Source organism: Caenorhabditis remanei, chromosome II (genome assembly GCF_010183535.1).
Source record: "Caenorhabditis remanei strain PX506 chromosome II, whole genome shotgun sequence".
NCBI lineage: Eukaryota > Metazoa > Nematoda > Chromadorea > Rhabditida > Rhabditidae > Caenorhabditis > Caenorhabditis remanei.
Genome location: NC_071329.1, coordinates 6,481,157 through 6,506,593, shown reverse-complemented (window position 1 = coordinate 6,506,593; position 25,437 = coordinate 6,481,157). Strand labels below are relative to the sequence as shown.

The 25,437-nt window shown below is 38.6% G+C and overlaps 3 protein-coding genes across 3 annotated transcripts; 2 read left to right on the top strand and 1 right to left on the bottom strand.

Annotated features, from left to right (window-relative positions):
* Positions 1-145: 145 nt before the first annotated feature.
* On the bottom strand, positions 146-3,709 carry GCK72_004870 (uncharacterized protein; the record flags this gene model as incomplete). The annotated part of the gene is made up of 7 exons (XM_003091630.2): positions 146-318; positions 1,089-1,563; positions 1,610-1,821; positions 2,950-3,169; positions 3,276-3,362; positions 3,479-3,605; positions 3,657-3,709. The coding sequence occupies 7 exons, from the start codon at positions 3,707-3,709 to the stop codon at positions 146-148; spliced, it is 1,347 nt and encodes a 448-aa protein (XP_003091678.2).
* A 1,134-nt stretch (positions 3,710-4,843) lies between these two features.
* On the top strand, positions 4,844-6,848 carry GCK72_004869 (uncharacterized protein; the record flags this gene model as incomplete). The annotated part of the gene is made up of 4 exons (XM_053724922.1): positions 4,844-5,055; positions 5,190-5,502; positions 5,554-6,213; positions 6,561-6,848. The coding sequence occupies 4 exons, from the start codon at positions 4,844-4,846 to the stop codon at positions 6,846-6,848; spliced, it is 1,473 nt and encodes a 490-aa protein (XP_053589116.1).
* An 8,203-nt stretch (positions 6,849-15,051) lies between these two features.
* Positions 15,052-24,640, top strand: GCK72_004868 (uncharacterized protein; the record flags this gene model as incomplete). Its single annotated transcript, XM_003091638.2, has 13 exons — positions 15,052-15,300; positions 15,687-15,791; positions 16,037-16,261; positions 17,261-17,470; positions 17,747-18,017; positions 19,495-20,144; positions 21,025-21,101; positions 21,276-21,582; positions 21,629-21,919; positions 21,969-22,221; positions 23,445-23,602; positions 23,771-23,923; positions 24,539-24,640. The coding sequence occupies 13 exons, from the start codon at positions 15,052-15,054 to the stop codon at positions 24,638-24,640; spliced, it is 3,051 nt and encodes a 1,016-aa protein (XP_003091686.2).
* Positions 24,641-25,437: the final 797 nt, after the last annotated feature.

Genomic DNA, 25,437 nt, shown 5'->3' with positions numbered 1-25,437 from the left:
ATGAAAAAGGCAAGTAAATCGAGGGGAAACAACGAAAAAAGAAAGAAATAATAATAAAAAAGAGCCAAATCGAGAATCAATAAATAATTACACGTTATGGTATGAAAATTATGGAACAAGAATACAAATATTCTAATCGAACAGCTCAAATAATCTTCTGTCCTGTGCCTAGAAGTGTGTAAACCATTGCTCCGACGACACATTGAGCAGCGGTGACGACGAATACGTACGACCAATTGTTGTTTGTCGCCTCGAGAATGTGACCAGCAATGTAGACTCCGACGAATCCCGTGATGGCTCCACAAGCGTTGAACACGCCTGGAAATGATGGGGTATTTGGAGTTCTGGGGTTTTTTTGATGGGGGGAAATTGCGTTTTCAGAAGTTTTTTGAATATTATGTCTACTCAAACTAGCTAGCGCTGGCGTGCCTTTGGCGCAGTTTCAACACAATGGGAATTAAACTTGTCAAACTTTGGCATTTTTTAAACCAAATTTTTCGAATGTTTTTGAAATTTTACATTGAAAATCACCAATTCTTGATGCATAACTAGCTTTTGATTGAATTCTGAAGTATAGTCCAAAAATAGACATTTATGGAAAAAATTCAACATTTCGTTCAAAAATGTTATTGAATTTTAAACCACGGCCCGGCACGGCCTGTGACAAGTTCGGTATTATTATAAGCACGGCACGCTTCTTACAACCGCGCTCTACCGAAACCGTAGAAAATTGTGTGCGAAATTGAGAGACTCAGAGAAAAAGAGACATTTTTCAAGGGCATTTCGGTGGAGCTCGGTTGTAAAAACTGTACTGAGCAAATATTTTGTTAAAAATTACATATTTTCATCATTTTATCGAGAAATTTCGAAATGCAGAGTCATGGAAGCGAAGCCTTAGGCTATAAATATCTGTATTTGTTTCTGGAATTCTAGTTGTCTGTCTGTGTATCCGTATGTCCCGATGTCCCTGTTAAAGTATATCTGTATGTCTGTCTATCCGTTTGTCCAGATGTCCTCCGGATTTTCAAATTTTTTGATGATATATTTTGCAATATTTTTTCCCAAAATCCCATAATTTCCAAACTCACCAAAAACACTTCCCGCGTGATTCGGTGCAAAATCATGTGGATTCACCGAAACACCTCCGTGATGCAACCCTCTCGCCGCCATCGCCATCGTGAAGATCAGAAGCGACAGCCAGAATGATGACGTCATTGGGACAAGCATCAGACAGAATGCGATTCCAATCAAACTCGCTCCCTCCATCAATTTTCTCGTGTAAGTCACCGTTTTTCCTTCGGCAAGGAATCGTGAAGCCATCACTGGCGCCACTAATGAGGTGACGACGATAGCGAGTGACGGTACAACATTATAGACGACACCTTTAGCAGTTGGGAATGTTTCATGGAAATACGATGGGAGCCAGTTGAAAAGAATCGAATAGGAGTTGCCACCAGTGTACTGTGCAACGGCGGCCGCCCAAAATGCCGGATGACGGAATAGTGTTCCCCAGGGGACTGATGGACACGGGGCGTTGGCTGACAGGTGGGATTCGATCGTGTCCTGAAAAGATTTTCTTATTTTCTGAACCAAAAATTCTGGAACTCACATGTTTCTTATCCAACAGAACCTCTTCATCTGGTTGCGGTGAACTTCTTCCTCCACCACCAGTCATTCCCTTATTCTTATCCAGAACCCATCGGAATACCCAACACCAAATCAGTGATAGAATTCCGACGAATTGGAAAAGAGACCTCCAACCGATCCATTCGATGAGGATACTTCCGATAGCACCGGCAAGGACTGTTCCCCAGTGAGAGCCTGGAAAAATAAGGGAGTTTTGACGGGGGGCATTGACTGCTCCCAGGCTTCAAAAAATGAACCAATTTTTTGAATTTTTTTGTTGAAATTTTACAGTTTTTCATCGAAAATGTGAAAATTTCTGATGACTTTTCAGAATTTCTTCTAATTCCAAATGATAGTCGAAAATTTGACTTTTCGCGAAAAAAAAATCGAAAAAAATTGAAAAACTTTGGTGCCAAAATATCCGGGCCTTGACAAGTATGGAAAAAACACATTCAAATCAGGGCTGGGCAAATTATTTGTTTGATTATTTGAATTATTTGAAATTTGGGGTAAAAGTCAAATAAATTGCTTCAAATAATTATTTGAACTTTTTTTTCAAACAAATTGTTTGACAAATTCAAATCAAATAAAATTATTTGACCAAATTATTTGAAATTTTTCAAATAATTTGAAACCCATTTCTTTGTATCATTTATGATAACTTTTCTCTTCAAACTGACAAATGGTTAGGGGAAAATAATTACTTCGAACTCGAGAAAGTCTTTCAGGACGGAAATTTTAACAAAAAAAAGTATTTTTCCTTGATTTTGACATGTTTTAAAATATAACCTACTGTTTTTTTTTCTTTTGACTGCCTTTATTGGTAATACAACATTTTCTTGAGTTGTTTGAAATTATTTGATTATTTGAGAAAAAATTTCAAATGATGTTTGGTCAAATAAATTATTTGAAAAATAAATTCAAATATTTTTTGATCAAATAAATTGTTTGGAAAAAATATTCAAACATTATTTGGTCAAACAATTTATTTGACCTCTCAAACAATGCCCAGCTCTGATTCTAATACGCTGATTTCAAAAACATGCAACATAAATTTTTGAGACTTTTAGATCAAAAAATTGAGAATTTTACGAAAATTCCAGAATTTAAATAACATAACTGAACTCATATTATCGCGAAAATATATAGTTTCAGGGATGGAAATTTTCAGAAAAAATTATAAAACGAAAAGTTGAAGTTGTTAATTTCAGTTGAAAGTTAAAACTTTTTGCAAGCATATCAAAATTCTTCTAAAAATTTACAGAAAATTCATCTAAAAATTTACAGAAAATTCATCTAAAAATTTACAACCCTTCTCCTTACCAGCCAACACAATTCCAAAAACGCGTCCCTTGTCAGCAGCAGCCAAATGTTTCGAGACGATCGAGGCGAGGGATGGAATATGAAATGCTTGACAAACACCAGTCAAAACACGAATTGCTAACAGAACAACGAGCGGATAGTTAGTCCAATACGCGAAATCGAATAGGTGAGGAGTGAAGAATGTGATCATTGTCCATGCGAGACTCGAGTAGGGAAGGATCTGAAATTTAGGAGATTTTGGGTTTTAGGACGTTAAAAATGCGGATTTTGGTAGAAAAATACAAGGAAAACTGCACATTTTTTGCCCATTCCCACTTAAAACCAACCTTTTCAGCACCATATTTATCAGCTATCCTCCCTGCGAACACCTGTGTAAGAGCGTATCCCCAGAAGAAGCACGAGAGTACGGTACCCTGAAAACTCATCATTTTTGATAACTTGATTGAAAAAATTTGGTAAAAACTTTTTTTTTGATTTTTCACTAAGAATTTCCAGCAAGTTTCAGGTATTTTTTCCAATTTTCTCCTACCGAATCTGTCTTATTCCACGCGAATTCTTTCGCCACGGCAGCCGCACAAATTGGAAGACTAGCACGGGCGGCATACAAAACACAAGTTCCACTGAACATTGTTATTGTCCACATTCTGGATTCTGCTCTGAAAAAAAACCAGGAAGAAATAAGAAAAACAATTCTAAAACTAGCTCACCTTGTCCATATTTTACCTAAGGGGGGTTCATACTCTCCCGGCCTTTTTAGCATTTTTATCTGCAAAAAATTTGCAAATATTGAATGAAATTAAAAGAGATTCGAGCAGAAAACAATAGAAAACTCTTTTAAAAATCGCCAAAGAGAAAACGAGAGGAAAAGAGAGAACAGAGAGACACAAAAACACACATAAACGTGGCGCAAGTACATAAAGAGGGAATGGATATGGAAACGCCGACGACGAACAAACACTTTCCTTTTTTTTGCATAACAAATATGAGTGTGAGACAAGTGACTCGTTAGTCATGCTTCTTAGGTGATAAGGAATAGTAAAATTTATCGAAAAAGTGACGGAAGACTTAAAAATGCGAAGAAAAACGAAGGAGATTGGTGATTTTTGAAAAGAAACGTTTCAAAAAATCAAAAAATTAATTTCAGCGTAAAAAGAAATTTAGAAATCCGAGAGGACTTCACGGAAAACGGCTCTTCCGTTGGAGACCAGTGAAGCTGAAAATTAAATGCGCCTTTAATGTCATCATTCGAATTAAAAAATTTCTAATTAAAAATTGTACATTTCAGTATCATTCTTTGCGTCTAAAAATCTGTAAAAAGGAAAATTTTGGTTTGTGATATTTTTTTAAGGGCTTCCATTCAAAATTTAGAATTGTAAATCTATAAATTGAAGCAAAATTCGAGTGAAAAGCGCATAATAAGAAAAGATGCAGATTGAGATGAGATTAGTGAATGAGAATTCCTTTTTGAAAGCGAATATCGAAGCCCTCGGAAGTGTCTTTCATCGGGTCGGGAGTAGATAATTTTCGGGAAGAATATGAAAATAATTTCATTTTGAAAAAAAAACTGAAAAAGGGCGTAAGTTGCGAAATATAGCAGAATCCGCTCTATGAAGTCTCCGAAATCGAAAATTGAATCTAAAAAACGATATTGATGTCCGAATTTGTATTCCTTGTCCGATTACTTTCACTTTTCCCTTCCTTTCCATTGAATTCGCCACGTTTCTAATGAAAATACGGTAAAATCTCGAAAAGAGACGGCGGACTCATCCTTGGCACACGATGCGCGTATCGACAAGTGCGCCAAGGTTTTGTCATCGTTTGAATCTTATTTTTTGCGTGCTTCCGTTTTTTTTCGAATCTCTTCGCTAATTATTTAAACATTTTTCAGAGAAAAATGCCAATTGTAAACGTCAAGTGGCAAAAGGAGAAGTATGTCGTCGAAGTCGACACCTCAGCTCCACCAATGGTGTTCAAAGCTCAGTTGTTCGCTTTGACACAAGTCGTTCCCGAAAGACAAAAAGTCGTGATTATGGGACGGACATTGGGAGATGACGAATGGGAAGGGATCAATGTGAAGGAGAATATGATGATTATGATGATGGGATCGTAAGTTTTCAAGTATATTTCTAAGCAATGACGAAATTAATGCATTTTTGATGAATTGAAATTTGCATGCTCGCTTATTTTGACACCAAGACAAGCAATTCATCTTGTAAATGCCATAAAATCCCCATTTTCAGTGTTGGCGAAATTCCAAAGGCTCCAGTCGTTGTCGAGGGGCAAGCGCAGAGCTCCAATCAACCAACCGAAGAGACAAACACTCTCTACCCATGTGGACTCTCCAATCTCGGAAACACCTGCTACTTCAACTCTTGCGTGCAAGTGCTGAAAGAGCTCGACGAGTTGGTGTTGAAACCATCCGATGAAATCAAAATTCGTGAGCAGAACGATCGTCTCTGCCATAATCTTTCCACTTTGCTCACTCAGCTTCGTGATAAGGACAGAGCTCTCCGAAGCCAGGGAGATCCAATCAAACCGTTCACTTCGGTCATTGTAAGTGAAATAATTAATGAATGCTGACATTGTAAACTTCAATTTCTTCAGAGTCTCTCGGAAGCCTTCCCACAGTTCGAAAAATTCAAGCAACAAGATGCCAACGAGTGCTTCGTCGCCATTTTGAACAACATTACCAGAAATTACGGCCGTGCTGGATTCCCAATCGAAAAACTTTTCAAAATTCAGACAGAAACCACATCGAAATGTCTCGAAACAGAAGAAGTAGCCGATGTGAAGACTGAAAGTTTGAATCAGCTCACTTGTTACGTGAATCAAGACGTCCGGTTCTTGCAAACTGGAGTCAAGGCTGGTTTCGAGCAAGATGTTGAGAGAAACAGTGCTCAATTGGCTCGTGATGCCAAATGGCACAATCACACTCAAATCTCTCGTCTTCCAAAGTATTTGACTGTGAATATCAACAGATTCTTCTTCAAAGAGTCCTCGAAAACTAACGCAAAGATTCTGAAGTCGGTGCAATTCCCGATTGCTCTTGATACTTACGACTTGTGCACCCAGGAGTTGAAGGATAAACTTGTTGCTCGACGAGGTGATATCAAGTTGGAAGAAGATGCCAAATTGGAGAGAGAATTGAGAAAAAAGATGTTGGATAAGGAGCAGGGTGACAAGATTTTCGATGATGGAGTTGCGCTGCCAACCGAGTTTGAAAATGATCCTGGATCAAACAACTCTGGATTCTATGAGCTTAAGGTACTGTTTAGCTCGAAAATATGGAATTTCCGAATGCGATTTTCTTGAAAATAAGCATACTTGTCAAGGCCTGTTTGTTTTGGCGCCAAAGTTCAAATTTCAGAATTTTCAAGTTTTTTCCACGAAAAAGTCAAATTTTCGTCTATCATTCAGAATTAAATAGAAGAAATTCTGAAAAATCATCGAAAATGTTCACATTTTCGATGAAAAATTGAAAAAATTTGTTCATTTTTGAAGCCGGGCCTTACCAAGTATGAAAATATGCAAGTTTGACCGTTTTTTCTAAACAAAAGACAAACATTTTTAACAGAGTTAATCATAATTTTTCCCTAATTCCTCGTTTACAGGGTATTATCACCCACAAAGGACGTTCCTCCCAAGACGGTCACTACGTCGCTTGGATCCGCTCCACTGAAGACAACAAATGGCGGCTGTTCGATGACGAGCATGTCACCATCGTCGACGAGGAGGCTGTTCTGAAGACATCCGGAGGAGGAGACTGGCACAGTGCCTACGTTCTGATATACGAGGCTCGTGTCATCAAGCAATTCCCACAATTGCCACCAGCACCAGTTGTCTCTGCTGAAGCTGAAAATACTGCCGATGAGCCAATGGAAGTGTCATCGAAACCATAATATCATGATCTAACTCGCACATTTTTTCTCACATTTTCAGTCTTATCCACTTTCCTTTTGACCCCTTCTCAAAAATGTAATTTCCGGTAGACCAACACGAAAACCGGAAGAATTCAAGCGGTTTCTTTTTCAAAAATGTTTGAAAATGTACAGGTTCTCACCAGTTTTACTCTTCTTACCCGCTGTTTGACGCCCCTTCCCCCCTCGATTAAATTATTTTTTGACACAGATTTATCCTTAATTATTGTGCTTTTGTTTGTATCCTATTCGTTTCTCTCTCATTTTTTGCCCCCTCTGAAAATGTCTGTATTTGAATATGATGTGATTTGAATTTGATAACAAAATCATCGCCTGAAACATCCACAACACCTTTTATCTTCTTTCGGTTTTTAGGTGTAGAAATGATGATTCCAGACGAAAAGTACTAAATTTTTACGTTTCTTTTTGAGTCAAAAAGTTCCCCACTTTTTTCGAATCTTTTTGGGTGTGGTTTTGAATTACTCGCTCTCCTCTCATGCTTTCCCTTTTTCCGAGGTGTTCTGAGTGTTCTTTACTCATTTTAACGCCAGACGGTGAGAGGGAAACTACAACCTATAAGATATTGTGTTCAAGATTTGTCAGCGTTTTTTGACAAGTCTAGTGATTCAAGGAATGCGAACAGGTGAACTGATTGAACCCATCGGCTTCAGATTTTCAAGTTTTCCGAGTAATTTTTGGTTGGAAAAGATGATTTTCGCTGGAATCGAAGAATGATTTATGGCATTTCACATGTCAATTCGTATTCTTTGTTTGCTGGAATATAATTGGACGCCAAAGCTAATAAATCACTTTTTGACAGTTTTACAGCGAAATTTTTCGATAATTATGTGCTGGAAAAATTTAAAATGTTCTTTAACCCTTGTATTGCTAGAAATTCATAAGAAAATTGGCTGAAAAACAGGGAAAACAGCTGAAAATAGTTAGAAACCGATGAATCGGAAACTCCGCCCCTTGACGTAGTAAATACGATGAACGGCGGAACCCGTGAGATGTCGGCTGCTTGGAAATGCGCTAGTTTATCAATTTCCAACTTTACGAAGTTATTATTAATGAGCTTCGAATATATATCTTTTTTGCTTTGAAAGATACACACTTTCAAAAGGAAAATCTAAAGATCACAACTAGAAAAAAGTACAATATTTATTCAATTAATTGTACTTCGCCACTTCACATACATTCCCACGTTTTCCCACAAAAAAGACTAAACTCCACACAATTTCTCCGCGAAACTTTTTGTTTGTCAACAAGAATGTGGAATTCAGATGCGTAATCCGTCTAAATACGAACTCTTTCATATTTATTTGCTCGCTATTTTGTGAAGTTTCGAAGGGGGATGGAATATCAAAAAATGACGTTTAGCCAGCCACGAGAGGAAAGAGTCAAGTGGCAGAACAAAATGAGCAAACTCATTTTTATTTATTTTCTTTCTCTTTTCCTCTTTGTCTGAACGAAATGAGAGTGAGAGAAAAAACTTTTTGATTCTTTTAGTATGATTAATATAGCGGAGATGGAGTGAGTAATCAGCTGATTTTGTTTAGGGAGGAAAAAACATGGTCTTACTTTTTTTCTAAATTGCTAGGCCACCTAGGGTTAAGAAAAGGTTTCCAAGTTATTTCAAAACTCCAGCAAGATTGGAGACACTTGATTAGAAAACCCTGTATCATGGCTCATTTTGGTGCAAGCCAATATCTGAAAACTGATTCAGAATCTTCTTAAACTCAGCTATCCATTCGCGCTAGTCTTGTTTTCAAAACGATAGTCTATGTCTATTTTTTTCAAGTTTAAAGTAGATTGCTTCAAAATACAATCCGAACGTTCGAATCTGGTTACCGATCATTGAGACTTTAGTAGAGATGACGGAGGCTTCCAGTTCTGTTTCTATATTAAAGTTCTAGGTCACATTATAAACATGAGTTGAAGCTGAGACAGATTTTCAGTGTCAGGACTTACTCAGACTGCTTTAACCAACAGTAAATATTGTTGTTGAGTTAGTCAATTTTAGGAAATATTTGCCAACTTTGAAAGCGCGTAACTTATTTCCAGATCACCCAATTTTTTTGAATTCATGCTTATCGCATAAATCATATCCAGAGCTCTATTTTTGTAGTTGACATCTTTTTTGTACGATTCGTCCTTGAAGAGTTACAGCACGGGGAAGGGCGACCACTCCACCAAGCCATTACTCTCCTTCAAGAGTTCGTACAAAAAATATGTCAACTACAAAACGAAAGATCTCGAATAGACCTATTAGCACGACATGTGTCTTATAACCGCGCTCTACCGAAATCGAAGAAAATTGTGTGCGAAATTGAGAGACACAGAGAAAAAGTGACATTTTTAAGGGCATTTCGGTGGAGCGCAGTTGTAAGAACTGTGGCGAGCTAACATCGAATCTCTGGAAATGTGAATTCTCAGGACGTTTGATGATATAGTGACGTCCTTGATCAGTTTTCATAAAAATCCCATTTTTTCCCAATTTTTAATCATCCAATCCAGTCCCACCCAAGGAAGTACATTCATTCTCAATTTTCAATTCCGACACCATCTTAAGAGACGCGAAATATGTAAGTGTTATAGACCAAGTGAGCAACTTTGCCGGATTGACGAAAGTCCGTTTCCGTTTTTAGTTTGGAACGGAAATTGGAAAATTTTCATTTCGATATTTTCGTAAAATGGTGATGAATATCATAGACTTTTGATTCTTTCTTTATATGAATATTTTCTGGATGAGATTCACGTAGCTCACCTTTTTATTTTTCAGCAAGTTTATTGTATTAGTTTTGGACACCCGGACACACAGACACACCTTCCAATTTGTCATCCAATTTGTCACCCCTTTGTGACTCATTACTTTGTTACAATCAAACTAAAGTCACCGTTCTTTTAAGAAATAGAAAGTGATGAGTAAGCTTCTTACCTTTTATGTATCATACATAATGTATGTTTTCAAGGAAGTTATTTTTTGAAAAAAGTGACATCAAGTAGAGAATAGTTTGATGCGCATTTGCATAGGTAAAAGCTTTGAAACCTCCTATTTAAGAGCATGAAAATTTCATTAGAGCAGGTTTTCATTGCATTTAATTCGTATGTACCAAATTGTGTTTTTTTTCAAGCCTGGTCAACTGTTAACGTGTGTCACTATTTCATGTTCACTAACAGAAATTCAAATTTTTGGTATCTTATAGACCAAGTCTAGATCTTTATTTTTGTTGTTGATCACTTTTTTGTACGGTCTCACCCTAAGGGGTTGCAGCTCCTTGAAGTGGACTTTCTCGACTCATATGTATCTCTCTAGGGACGACTCGTACAAAAAAGTTGTCAATTACAAAAACAGAGATTTAGGCTTGATCTATCAAACCAGTATAAATTTGAATCAATCTGAAAAGAAGTAACTTTGCTACACGTCTCCCAATTTTCACTTTTCAAAAAGGACACCTAATCCCATTTCCCCCTCCAAAAACTTTTTGTTCCTACTACTTTTGTTGTATAAGCAGTTTAGTTTTCTCAAACTGTTGCGATGACATAACGTCCTTCCGTTCCACCTTTCGAATCGTTAGTCACCTGGCGCATTCACCTGACATTTTAATTCATTCCGTTGGTTTGTGAACGTTTTACTAAAAGTATGCGGAATAGGTCTGTCTGTCAGTATGTCCGGATGTCCATTGATAGGGGATTCTAAATCAGTTTTTTGTTTCAAGAGAGCGGTCTTGTATTAGCAGTCCATCCCTCTTACAACCACGCCCCACCGCAAACGAGAGAGTATCGGCGAGAGACGCAGAGTTTTTTCTCGCACCGACACAGATTTACACAGTTTTTGACTTAATCGTGCATTTTTTCATAAAAATTTACAAAAAATACTATGAAAAAATGCGAGAATAGGTCGGAAACCGAAAATTTGTGTTGGCACGAGAAAATTACTCTGCGTCTCCCGTCGATACTCTCTCGTTCGCAGTTGTAATAGAGGTAGACAGCTAATAGCAAAGGTGCTCTATGGAGCTTATTAGGTAGATCAAAATGTAAACCTCCCTTTGACATTCTATTACTCACTCAGGACAACTGTACAAACAAACAAATAAAACTACTGTCTTCAATCTTTACCCTTTTCTGCCTCACTGACTCACTCAATTCACACAAACTTTTTGTCATCTTTTGGTTTGGATCTTCTTCCACACAAAATAAATGTTGCACTCGTCTTACTCCGTCGGAAGAAAACTACTATTTGCCCTCTGGCGCCCGATCAATTGGATCAGTTAGTAACATTTGGAGATGCACAGAGAGGGGGTACAAACTATTTTGTAGATCAGTTGAAATAGGGAGATGATGACAAACTCGCTCCATCGAAACAACTCAAGCTTCTAGAAAAAGCAGGATTTTGACATATTCCGTTAAAGCGCGTTTGCTATTAGCTCGGCACAGTTCTTACACAACTGCGCTCCACCGAAATGCCCTTGTGACTTTTTCTCTGAGTCTCTCAATTTCGCACACAATTTTCTTCGGTTTCGGTAGAGCGTAAGAAGCGTGCCTTGCTAATATGTGTCTGTCTGTTTATCCGAATGTCCCTCCCTTCCTTTTGTTTATCCACTCATCCATAACTATCAATAAACCCCCCTGCAAAAACCACCAACTTTTATTTACTCAGGTGCCGTCCTACCCTACTCCGTGTCAGGATAGCAAGGGGTTACCAGTTTTTTTTCCTGATTTTGTTGTCCTCTTGCCTACTCATAACGCCCCGTTTCGGTACACAAGTTGTTCGATTTGATCAACAACTTGAGTGATCGGCTCACTTTTTTCTTTACTTTTTGGCATTAGATCAATAGATCAAGAACTTTTTCGGAAGCTTGTCGTTCCAGATGTCCTGATTTTATGGGATATTCCAATGATAAATTATGTGTGCCTGAATTTCCATTTTTCTGAAAACTTGAATTTCTTTTCTCTCTGAACTTTCAAGAAACCTAGTCAACTATTACTAATTAGTCTATCTTTTACTTCTAACTGATGTCTGTACGGTTCTCTAGGCTCCGCCCACTTTTTCTCAGAAGGGGCGGAGTTAGTCAAACACAACGTACATCAGTTTTTAAATTCATTATCAGTTAGTTTGAGCTACATAGAATCAAAAGAGCTATAGGAGGAGACTCCGCACACATTTCGGTCACGCCCACTTTACCGTATCTTGTTAGAGGAAAGTGGGCGGAGCCTAAAATTTTAATTTCCACAATGGTTCATTCTTTTAGTAAGTGGCAGAGCTTACCTTTTCCAGACTAAAAAATGACAATTGTCAGCCATAAATCCAAAATTGTCTGTCACGACGTCCTTTTATTTTATTTTTATTTTTGTAGATCAGACCTAAAACTTCCATTTCGAAGTTGACAGTTTCTCGTACAACATCACCCTAGACAGTTTTTAACACGACACGCTTCTCACAACGGCGCTCTACCGAAACCTAAGAAAATTGTGTGCGGAATTGAGAGACTCAGAGAAAAAGAGACATTTTTCAAGGGGATTTCGGTGGAGCGCAGTTGTAAGAACTGTGCCGACCTATTATGAACCTTTAAAGTGGAGATCCCGTATTTTGGCTCTGAAGTACTGTAGGAACGACCTGTAACTCTCTAGAGGGAGGCCGCATAAAAAAGTGGTCAAATAAAAAAATGGAGAGCTATACTTGCTATATAACATACCAATAATTTGAAAAACTCGGGCAATCCCTTAAGCCGTGAAGCTATGTTAAAGTTTTCTTGTCATCATTTTTTGAGAAACGCAGATAAATCTAAACCGTTTCACTGCAAATTTCCACCAGAACGTTCATAAATCACTTCTCTCCTACATATAGATAACAAGAAAAGGTGTGACTTATTGAAAACCTTCAAACTAAACACACAGCTTCTCTGCCTTCTATCTATTCAAAAAATCAACCGGTTTCCGGTCTGTCTCCTCCATTTTTTCATACTTTCCTCTTTTTTTCAATTCAGAAGATACCTCTCTTCTGACGTCTTCTGCTTCTCTATTACATCTTCATTGTCGTCTCCCCGTTTCTATCGAGAAGAACTTCCCTGCCTGAGGACGGCATTGTTTCCTTTTTTCCCGCCGTACCGTCCGTTTTCTCTCTCAATCTATTTGAATCAAAGCATGGCATATGCCAAAAGCTAGTTTACACTATTATAGAGAGGTGGGGGGGGGGGGTTGTAAATATATCTAGTTAATTGTGGAGAAAAAGAGGGGGACGAAAATCGAGGGGCGACGGCGACAATTATCATAATAAAATAGAGAAGACAGATCATCGTCTTGTTGACATTTTGGTTCGTTTTGATTCGTTGATTGGTAGGAAAAGAGAAGTTCGCTCTGATGGACTGAGGGTACGATAGAGCGCGTTTGGTAACTAGCTCTATTCGCACATTAGAGCTTAGAGTGCTATCAAACTGCTAGTGACTTTGAAATGCAAGCACGCTCTATTTCACTTTATTAGCAGTCCACCCCTCTTACAACTGCGCCCCACCGCAAACGAGAGTGTATCGGCGAGAGACGCAGAGTAATTTCTTGCGCCGACACAGATTTTCACAGTTTACCTATTTTCGCTGTTTTTTTAAATTTACAAAAAACTTTTGAAAAATAGCGAAAATAGATCAAAAACTGTGAAAATCTGTTTTGGCGCGAGAAAAATTCTTTCGCCGACACTCTCTCGTTTGCGGTGGGGCGCAGTTGTATCAAAAATGCTCGGCTAATAGGTGATTACAATAGAGCGCATTTACTGCCTAGAACCTCGATTTTTTGCAACAAAGATGAAGTTTTGAATTTCATGTTCTAATTTTTGTTCCAAAAAGTATGTATTTTTTCCGAAAAAACCCCGATTTCCAGTTATAACTTTCATCCTGCTTTGTTGCTTTTTATTACCCTCTACCGGTATAAAATTCTACCCCGGTTTTTATTTATACTCTAACAATGAATAAAATTTTTATCCAAAATTTCTGTCACTGATCTCCGTCATCCAAATGACTCATTCAAGCCCCGCCCACTTCTGAAATTCGAACTATACCTCTCAAAAACCACAATTTTCTTAAACCACCTCATCAATATTTTTATTAGTTTTCTGTTTCTTCAGAAAACCAGTTTTTTGATTTACTATTTACACCGCTGCTGACCACTAGTTCTGTTTTCTTTTCGTTACTTTGTACTTGTTCGTGATTTGCAAAAAAACATTTTTGAATTTTGGGGAAAGGAAAAAAAAACTAATTTATCAATTTATTAATCGGTTTTTAATGAGAATACGAACACCTCTTAAAACCACTACATGCCAATTTCTCCCTTGCTGACCAACACTTTTACTGTGTAATTTTTTCCAACCAACGCTCGTTTTCTCCACTCAAAAAACGCATTGAGACACCGCCAATTAAGCGTCCGAAATTGGGCAATTCAAGGGAGAAGGTGACTTGATTTTGTACAAAATTTTGTGTGAAGGGAATTCCGTTTTTGTCAAGAAATTGCATTTTCTAGTGAGAAAAACTTTAAATTAGGTGGTTTTTTGAAAATTCGATTAGTTTTTGTATGATTTTGATGCGATTTTGCTGAAAATCCAGATTTTAACGGTAATTTGCTTTGAATTTTAGCTTTTTTCCGCTCTTCATTCTTTAAAATTGATAAAAATTAATTTTTGAAAAGTGAAGTAATCGCGCTTCACTGATAACTTTTTTTGGTGGCAGTTTGAAATTTAGTCTTTTTTGCACAAAAATAATTTTTTTGTCTTTATTTTTTCTTCAAAAATCCCGTTTTTCTGTCGAAATTCTTCAAATTTTTGCTTTTCTTCTATTCTTAAAATTTTTAATTCCCAAAAGTGTAAAATCAGTCATTGTTTTTGTTTTTTTTGCTTTCGAAAACATTTTTCCACTGGTCACTCTATTCGAGATTAAGATCAGTAGTGCCTTTGTACTATACTCCACACATTTTTTGCACCGCCCATTTCCTTTGACAATGATGTTTGTGTGAAGTAGAACACTCACTTTGCACTCTTGTCTCCCCACTCCGACGGCATTTATCATCATTCAGATAGGCTCCGCCCACTTTTTTGAGGAGGGAAGTTGCAATAGTGTTTTGTTGATAGAAGTTTAAGGTTTAAATTGTTCTTTTCTCTGTTTTTTATTCGTTTCTTAACTTTTTTACATCAATTTTTTGCAGGATGATATACAAATTTCTCCTCGTTTTTGCGATAATTCGACCCACTTTTTCCCAATTCTCTCCACAATTCGACGCATCACAATGTGAAATTTCAAAAGGATGTCATATCCCGGAGCCATCACAATCCAATGGAATGGGCGTGGCCTGGAATCTTTTAGACGACGAGACGCTCGAATTGGAGTTATTTGTGAATGCGGAACAAGAGAATGGACGATATGTGGCTGTTGGGTTTTCAGATGATGAGCACATGGTGGGTGGTTATATAAATATTGAAGAAAAACTGAGAAAAAGAAAGACTCAAAATTACAATTGTTCAAGGTTTAACTGTAACATCTTCCAGCCAAGGAATTTTTCAATTGAAAATCAAATAAAAATATGACAAATCTAGAAAATAAGTCATAAAATCGTGAATTTCCATAAAATTTCATATTTCCATCGTGAAAATTGCCATTTTTGCTGTTTTTCACTCCAAAAACTTCAAATATCCAAGAATCGGTTAAAAAAATACATTTTTTTTAAAAATTTTCTACTAAAAAAACTAAAAGAAATTTTTTTTAAACTCGAAAGTACAAGAATTTCACCTAAATTTTCCAAGTTTTCAACCAAAAACCTTACAAAATCATTATTTTTTTCCAGGGAAACGAGCCAGTCATCGAGTGTTCAGCAATCGGAACCCAACCAGCAAGTATGAAATTTTCGTTCGATAAAACGTCAGGAAAAGGGAATCAGCGGATTTCAGGGGTGAGTTTTCGAAGAGTTTTTGAAGAAAAATTGGGTGAAATTCACATTTTTTAACTTTTAGAATTATTGTCACGGCACGCGTCTTACTACCGCGCTCAACCGAAATCTCCTTGAAAATTGTCTCTTTTTCTCTGAGTCTCTCAATTTCGCACAAAATTTTCTTTGGATTCGGTAGAGCGCGGTTGTAAGAAGCGTGAAGTGCTAATATATAGAAACCAGAATTTTTTCAATTCCATAATTTTCAGGACCACTCCGCCCACTTCACCGACACAACCGCTTCATTCCAAAACGGAGTATTATATTGTAGATCAAAAGTGAAAGTGTCTGGATCTGACTCAGATCCGAATGTATTCAAATTCGATCCATCGAAAGACTATTATCTCCTTTTGGCAAATGGAAAAACGACAGCGAAAGGGTTGGGATATCACAAGGAGATGTCGTCAGTCTCACGGAAAGTTCGGTTGGCTGAGGTGAGTGGGATGCTGAAAAATCCCTCAAAAAGGCGTCTAAGGTGCGCCAGGAGGTCTAAAATGCGTCACGGGCGCACCAGATCCTCTAAGAAGAGTTTCGCGTCAAAGGCACGCCAGAACGGTGTTTACTAAATAAAAGTGCGGATTTTTGACAATTTTTTATGAAAATTTTGTGAAAAAAATGTGCACATTCTTTATTTCGACCGAGATTTTGCAAGTCCGCTGGCCTAGAAACCCAAATATCAGGCGGCCTAGAAAATTCCTCTTCCAAGATTCAAAATCTAATCTTTTGCCAGTAAACTCTGCCCATACACCAGAATTCCTCCTCTTATCACAATGAACGATGATTTTTAAGTTGAAAGATTAGACACACCTTTAACAACTCAAATAATGACAAAAACGCCGAGAGAAAAGAGTATATTTATGATGATAAAATTAGGAAAAGTTGAAGAATTGCACGCAAATTTCGGAAATTTTTTTAGAGATTATTTTGTGATGTATTGATTGCATCAGAAAAGTTCGAGGGGGTTATTGGGTGAGAAAGTACAGAAAAAGAAACAATTTTGAGGGAAAATGAATCAGAGATATTAGCACGGCACGATTCTTACAACCGCGCTCTACCGAAACCGAAGAAAATTGTGTGCGAAATTGAGAGACTCAGAGAAAAATAGACATTTTTCAAAGGCGTTTCGGTGGAGCGCAGTTGTAAGAACTGTGCCGAGATAATAAAATCGAAAATCCGCAGACGAAACTTTTTTTTTGAAATTTTCATCAAAAATAGTCAAAAATCCTATGTACGCTTGAGTTTTTAACAATTTTTTTTTTGAAAATTCGACTTTTTTGCAAAAAATCAACAAAAAAAAATTTTAACTCAAAATTTCAAAATTCTGTACTGTGACCCGACCCGGTTCGTTGCAAGTCTGAGAATCCGCTCCATTGAAAACGAGAAAAACCACTGTGTACTCCTCGTGGACAAGTCAAATTTTTCAAAAGTTCCAGAATTCCCCCGGATTTGACAACTCGGAATGCGGGAAAACAAAAGGTTGCACAATTCCTCACAATTGCCCTTACATGAACGGTGAAGCAGTCGGAGCATCCTATCGAGTCGTCGATTCCACACAAATCGAGTTCGAAATTTTCGGACCAGCCAACACGACTGTCAACCAGAATGTCTACGTGGCACTCGGATTTTCGGATCATGAAAAAATGGTATTAGCATCCACCACCTCTTACAACTGCGCTCTACCGCAAACGAGAGAGTATCGGCGAGAGACGCAGAGTTTTTTTCTCGCGTCGACACAGATTTTCACAGTTTTTGACCTATTTTCGCTGTTTATCATATTAATTTACAAAAAAACCTTTCAAAAACTGAAAATCTGTGTCGGCGCGAGAAAAAAACTCTGCGTCTTTCGCCGATACTCTCTCGTTTGCGGTAGAGCGCGGTTGCAAGAAGCTAATTATCAATAGAGCATATTTTTCTTTCAGGACCAAATCAGTGTGATCGAGTGCTCTCAAATCGGTTCCGAGCAGTCTCCCACCATGAAATTCAGTTATAATCCTGGTTTCTACAATGCTCGAATCGCTGGAGAGCCCGCGATCCGAGCGAAACTCATTAAACAATCGATTGGAAGAATCGCTGATGGACAGATCTATTGTAAAGGAGTTGTGAATGTGGGAGGAGACGCAGACAACTCACAAATATTTAAATGGAATCAGACACAGGGATATCATTTGATGTTTGCTGCTGGATTTACGAGTAAGGGAGGGGACATCTGGATGAACAGACAGACAGACAGTTTATCGAACATTTGAAAGAAATCCTATTATTAGCTGGGCATAGTTCTTACAACCGCGCTCCACCGAAATTCCCTCGAAAAATGTCTCTTTTTCTCTGAATCTCTCAATTTGGCACGGAATTTTCTTTGGTTGCGGTAGAGCGCGGTTGTTTGTAAGACGCGTGTCATGCTAATATAAAACACACGATAATTCAATCGTAACCTATGCAAACGCGCTTTGTTGAGACTACATTTTGGTAATATTATTTGACGCCTAAATTGCAATTTTTTATGTAATTTTTGTTTTTTCAAAAAATTGGCCTTTCTCTATTATATTTCTCCTCAAAACTATTTCTTGACAAAGTTTTTCAGTTAAAAAAAACTTAGGTAAGCGATTTTTCTCAAAAGAGCGCGTTTGCCAGGGATGTGCCTATGGAGGCGCTTTGGGCGCTGAAAGATTACAAAGTGGGCGAAAATGCGACGAGAGAGAGTGTGTAAAATCGAGAGAGTGTGTCTGCGTCTCTCCATTTCGCACACTCTTTCTCGTCGCATTTTCAAATTTCGGCTGGAAATGCGAGGCGCTCAACGCCACCCGGGCACATACCTGGCGTTTGCATAGGTTCACTTTGAATTATCGTGAAAACAGCTTATCTCATTCGTAACAATTTCAGAAATAACAGTTTTTGAAGTTATTTTAGTTAAAAGTTTTTTGAATAGCGTGGAAATTCACTCTTTTTTTCGAGAAAAAAACTAGACATCTGACATCTGGGCACACAGACCAACAATAGCTCCGCCCCTTTCGGTCAATTTTCAAGAAACAAATCCAGAGACATCCAGATAAACGGACAGAAAGACAATGATTTTTTCATATTGAAAAAAATCAAACATCTGGACATATGGACGCACAGACAGACAGAAACAGCTCCGTGGCACGAAAATTGGAAATATTTTCATAATCGAGAATCCTTCTGTTCGTTAATTTTTTTAATCTAGAAAATAGGAATAACCGGACAAACAGACACACAGACTGACGAACATTGTGCTCATCAGTCGGACATCTGGATATCTGGAACCACAGATTGACATCATAAACTCCGCCCATTTTAGTTTGTTGCACAAGATAGAAAACATAGAAAATCCCCGGACGAACAGACATACAAAATTTACCAAAAAACCAACATTTTAGGTTTTGTTATCGAGAAAATCTGAAAATTATCTCGGCACAGTTCTTACAACTGCGCTCCACCGAAATCCACTAAAAAAATGCCTCTTTTTCTCTGCGTCTCTCAATATCGCACACAATTTTCTTAGGTTTCGGTAGAGCGCGGTTGTAAGAAGCGTGCCGTGCTAATGGATTTCTGACGAAACGATTGGCAGACGCACTGTAATCTTGTGATCCGGACAACCGGACATTCAAACACACAGACAGATCCAACTACAAATTTTTCTCATTTCCAGACGTCACCGACCTCACCCAGCACACCGGGTCCTGCCCCTCGGGCATTACATACCTCGACCAAGTAAACGGTTTCGACGCCACGACGTGTGGAGACAAGAAGGGATGTTTCATGCCAACTGACTGCGTGAATGTCACTGATTGTTCCGGAATCCGATCGTCATGGGCGGTACTTCCCAACAATCAACTCCACGTGGAAATCACTGGAAACGTGGATTCCACGAATCAATACGTGGCAATGGGATTCTCGACGAGTGGAAAAATGGGAAATACGAGTGTTATCGAGTGTTCGAGTTTCGATAATGGAGAATATTCAATGACTTTTTCCTACAATTATGTGACTGAAGACTATCAAAACATTCGACCAATCACTGATGTCTCCGGTCTTTTTACGAATCGACGTGTCCAATTTGTCGACGGAGTCTTATATTGCTCCGCAGATGTTAAAGTAGCGGGAATGGCCAATGATCCGACTGTCTTCCGATATCAACCCGATACAAACTACACTATTATTATGGCGAAGGGCGTCACGAGAACCAATGGAACTCAGAAATCACTGGGATATCATCGGACAGTGAGAAGTTTCACTCCGTACTCTCAGACATTGTCGGCTTATGCACCACCGGCCACTCCAACACCACCAACTGGAAAGGTACGTTTGGGCTGTGGAGCGCGATTGCGTTGTTAGAAATATTCAAAATTTTGGATGTTGTGTTCAAAATAGCGTGTTTGCAACATGTTTTGGGCGGAGCTTGGTTTTGATTTTTAGATTTTTAACAAAAACTAAGCTCCGCCCATTTTATGTTCCTTTCAGACATACTTGTCAAGACCAAGCTCGGCCCGGCTTCAAAAAATGAACCAATTTTTTTCAAATTAAAATTTTTTTTCAATTTTTCATCGAAAATGTGAACTTTTTTAAAATGATTTTTAGAATTTCTACTAATGTTGAATGATAGTAGAAAATTTGACTGTTTCGCGAGAAAAATTCAAAATTTCGAAAAAAATCGAAAAAATTTGAAATTTGAACTTTGGCGCCGAGTATCCGGGCCTTCGGGCCGGGCTTAAGGCCCGGGCCTAGATATGTTTAGCGTATTTGCGACATGTTGTAGGCGGAGCTTGTTTTTGATTTTTTGATTTTTTAAACTGAAAATATGCACCGCCCATTTTGTGTCACTTTCAGAAAATTTAGGCTTGAAAAGTACAGTTTCGTACAAAAAACGTATTTTTTTAATAAAAAAAAAAATTAAGCCCCGCCCCTTATTCTCGTTCCAAAAACAATTCAAAAATCTATAGACATTCCCATCAATCCGGCAGAAAAGGCAGTCTTCTACCTCTCAAGTTTGTCATTTTTAGATTCAGATTTTGCAGTTTTTTCTTTCCACTTCTATGGCGCATGACTTTTTTTGTTTTTTCTCCCAGAATTTCTTAAAAACCAATTTCCACCACTTCTACTTACTATCTCAAAGTTTTCCCCGCTAATTCAGTTTTTCTATATATGTTTCCCTCTAATCTTCACTATTTCTCTGTTTCAGGGATCATTCGATGCCTCCGAGTGTACCCACTCGAAAGCTTGCTACCAACCGAACGCCAACGATGCTGTCTCTTATCGGTAAGTGATCTTCCTCGCCGCCGCCCGCACTTTCCTATACGCCTGCGTCACCTGTCTCCGCCGTCCGGTTCCATGGTGTAGCGGTTAGCACTCAGGACTTTGAATCCTGCGACCCGAGTTCAAATCTCGGTGGAACCTATCGTTTTTTGCATTTTTAATTTTTGATATTTTCAGTGTCATTAGTGATTCTTCCATCGAATTCGAGTTCTCCTCGACACAATCTTCGTCTACGGGGGTTTACTTGGCACTCGGATTCTCAGCAGATGGTAACATGGGACCGGCTGATGTCATTGAGTGTTCGTCTCTCGGAAATCAACCACTTTCCATGAAATTCTCGTCGAATAGTGCGTCGACGAATAGCAGAATTCCGGGAGAGGAAGCGATTCGTGCCACGTATATTACGAATACGCAGATATCGTTTGTCGATGGGAAAATTTATTGTAAAGGAACAGTCAGATCGGATGGAAATGCTAATACACAGGTGAGAACAGGCTCCGCCCCTAAAACTCAACTCATCTAAATTCTAGATTTTCAAATACACTCCAAACCAACAGTACTACCTCGTCGTTGCCAAAGGACAAACCTCCGCCTCTGGTCTTTCTTATCACGGAAATGTGAATCGATTCAAATCGTCTCAACGTCTTCTGACAGATATGAATGCTGGAAATGGTACATCAAGCACGACTCTTCTCATTCTCCATGCCATATTCATGACTATCGCCTGGATGACAATGGTCCCGACCGCCGTGATTTTCGCCAGAGTTTTGAGATCTTCGTGGCCAACTGTGAAGCCGGGAGGACTCTTGATCTGGTTCCATGTGAGTCGGAAAGTGCGCTCTATTGAGAATCAATTCATTAATTTCTCAGATCCATCGTGGCGCCAATCTCATTGGAATCGCCCTTATGATCGCCGGTTTTGTGTTCATTCTCGTCCATAAAGATTGGAAATTCACGACGGCTGGATGGGGTGGAAAACACGCGATTATTGGAATTATTGCATTGTGTTTGGCATGGTTACAACCATTTATTAGTACTCTCAGATGCTCTCCAAACGATCCGAGACGCCCGATTTTCAATTATATTCATAGAGGAATCGGAGTGATTGCGATGGTTTTGGCTAGTGAGTGTGGACATCTGGATGTTTGGGAATTCGGATAGACAGAATTTCAGACAATTTAAAATTTAGACAGATATGAATATGGACATCCGGAAATACAGAAATACAAACAGACACGTTTATACTTACATTCTGACGAGCTTTGGGCAGAGAGACATCCAGATAGACAAGACGCGCAGACAGACATACATATAAATAATTTTTTGCGTTTTTCAAAGATATTGGCTCGTAAAAAAATGATATTTTTCGTTGAGAATTTTTTTAACTCGAAAATTTCCGATTTTTTGGAAAAAAAACTTTTTTAAAAAACCACTTTTTTCAACAAATTTTTTTGAGTATTACGGGCTTTCCGGGTATTTTTTCTTTTCTATGTTGAATAACATGCATGCGGACATCCAGACGCACAGACATACATTCGGTCTTCTGGACATTTGGGAAATTGCACAGACACACCAATAATGTTGTACTTTACAATCGCGCTCAGCCGAAATTGAGAAATGGTGCATGCGAAATTGGCTCCGCGACAATTCGCAACTGCGACATTCCGCAACTAGCCATTTCGCAACTCACGTAGGTTTCGCAACTGCGACACTTCGCAACTGCGACATTTCGCAACTAGCCATTTCGCAACTGCGAAATTCCGCAACTACGACATTTCGCAACCACGACGTTTCGCAACCACTGCGTTTCGCAACCACACCGCTTTTGCATATTTAGGTCAGTTGAAAATGTTGAAACCGAAGGGTCTGGGAACATATTTGAAAACATTAAATAGAAGAAAAAGTTATCTGACCCATTTTTAGACAAAACTAGGTTAAACTACTGCTAGTTCTATGGTTGCGAAACGTCGTAGTTGCGAAATGTCGCAGTTGCGAAACGTCGTAGTTGCGGAATGTCGCAGTTGCGAAATGAACAGTTGCGAAACCTACGTGAGTTGCGAAATGTCGCAGTTGCGGAATGTCGCAGTTGCGAATTGTCGCGGAGCCGCGAAATTAGGAAATACAGAGAAAAAAGTCCCATTTCGGTAGAGCGCAGTTGTAATGATCGTGCTGCGATGATACAACCGCGCTCTACCGAAACCGAAGAAAAGTGTGTGCGAAATTGAGAGAGAAAAAATACAGTTTTCTCAAAAGGATTTCGGAAGAGCATAGTTGTAATGACCGTGCAGCGATGATATAGAACTGAGAATAATTTTAATACCAATGTTCGAAATCTACTTTTTTCAGCCACCGCGATCTGCATCGCCGGATACCACTTCACCCCGTCTCGACACGTCGCTCAACTCATTCTTGCTCTCATCCCGATTTCTGTTATTTTCGCTCTCTCATTGTTCTTCATCATCTTCAATAATGTCGTCGATGTGGACACCAAATCATTCACAAAGGTAAGAAATCAATGCATCTGCACCCTCGATATGTAAATGCGCTCTATCGGAATATTTTTCGGTGGAGCGCACTTGCATTCCTCTTTTTGTCTTTCGTATCGATTCTCTTACCTCTGTAGCTTTTTCCCCCATGATACACTCCGTTCCCCCTCCCATCTTCAATTTCAGAACAATGGAAATTCGGCTCGAACTGAGAATATTCCGATGAGGCCGACGTCTCAAAAGGATTCGGAAACCACGTGGACGATTACGAATTCCACGTCATCACCAACAACAGAGAATAGTAATCAGGAAGTGCCGGCGGAGAAAAAGAAATTATGGGTAAGGAGAAGACAATTTCAGATAGATATATATTATGCACTTTTCCCTATTGTTGTGATCGTTTTATTTTATTTTTTGAATGGTCTAGGAAGAATTTTTTAAAAACAAATTGTGAAACTTGGATTTTTAGGTCTAGAAACCCAAACTCGTCAAATTGAGTTATTAGCACGGCACGCTTCATACAACCGCGCTCTGCCGAAACCGAGGAAAATTGTGTGCGAAATTGAGAGACTCAGAGAAAAAGAAACATTTTTCAGGGGCATTTCGGTGGAGCGCAGTTGTGAGAATGGTGCCGAGCTAATAGAAACGGAAAAAAACGAGTCTGGCGCGCGCCAGTGACGCGTTTTTTTTCTGATTTTTAGGTGGAACTAACGATTTTCGCGCGGGTTTTTAGCTAAAATTTCACTTGACTGGCGCGCCTCAGACGCGTTTTGAGTCTCAATTCTGAACACTGAGTCTGGCGCTCCTTAGGCGTGATTTTAGAGCAATTTTGACACATTGCTTGAGCTAGTACCATTTCCTCATCATTCGAAAGAGTTTCAAGAGAGCTTTTTTGAAAAACGCGCCAAACGCGCCCCAGACTCTTCCTTTTGAAACCAATCTCAAATTTTCCAGGTGAACCGATTCCGTGAATTCGTTGTCTATGGAGCCGTACTCATCTTCGTCGCCGTCGGAACCATCCTCGCCGTATTTTTCGGATTGGCATTCACTCCATAGAGGAGCCTTAATGAAGAATAACTATATTGCATGCATTTATTTCGAAATTGAAACGATTCTTGTCAAAAATCACTTTTTTCCCAATTCTTTTTTCATTACCGGTGACACAGTTTTATTTATGTATTTTAGTCATTTTTGCTGAAATTATTACTCGACTTCAGTTGTCTCTTCTTGGACATGTGTATAGCTTTAACTTGGATTTTCAGTTGTTTCTCTTCCCTGTAAAATGAATAAAAGTAATCTAACTTGTGTGGACAATGAGAAATGACCTACTCCCGATGCCACAATAAAAACAGTCTTGTGGAAGAGGGGGAAATCAATCACAGACCCTTACGAGAGCCTCTCATCCGCAGTATCGATTGGTGCACATTCGTAATGAAGTTTCTCTTCCCGTTCTTCAGCATATTTTCATTTTTGACGTTTCTCATGCCAAACACATATTCTAATCAGCAAGCCGCATTTGAGCATGTCGAATTTCAACTCGATTTTTCTTGGCCACAATGTGTATGTATTGGCCTAATGTATGTTATTGGAGTTATTCGATGTGGGATGACAGTTAACAAAGAGGATACAATTGAGAGGAGATACAATGCACGAAGGCATATGACCTTCGCTATAGTTTTTGGACTTATCAATTCAATTGCGGAGCTTGCAATGTTGTTTTATTACTCGCCGGCTTCTCAGGTTAGATAGAAAAACTTTTCATTCGTTTCTTAAAAGTGGACTAAACTCAACTCTGATTTTTTCATAGAAAAATGTATGAGTACCTGTGAGTTCATTTTCATATCGAAAGAATT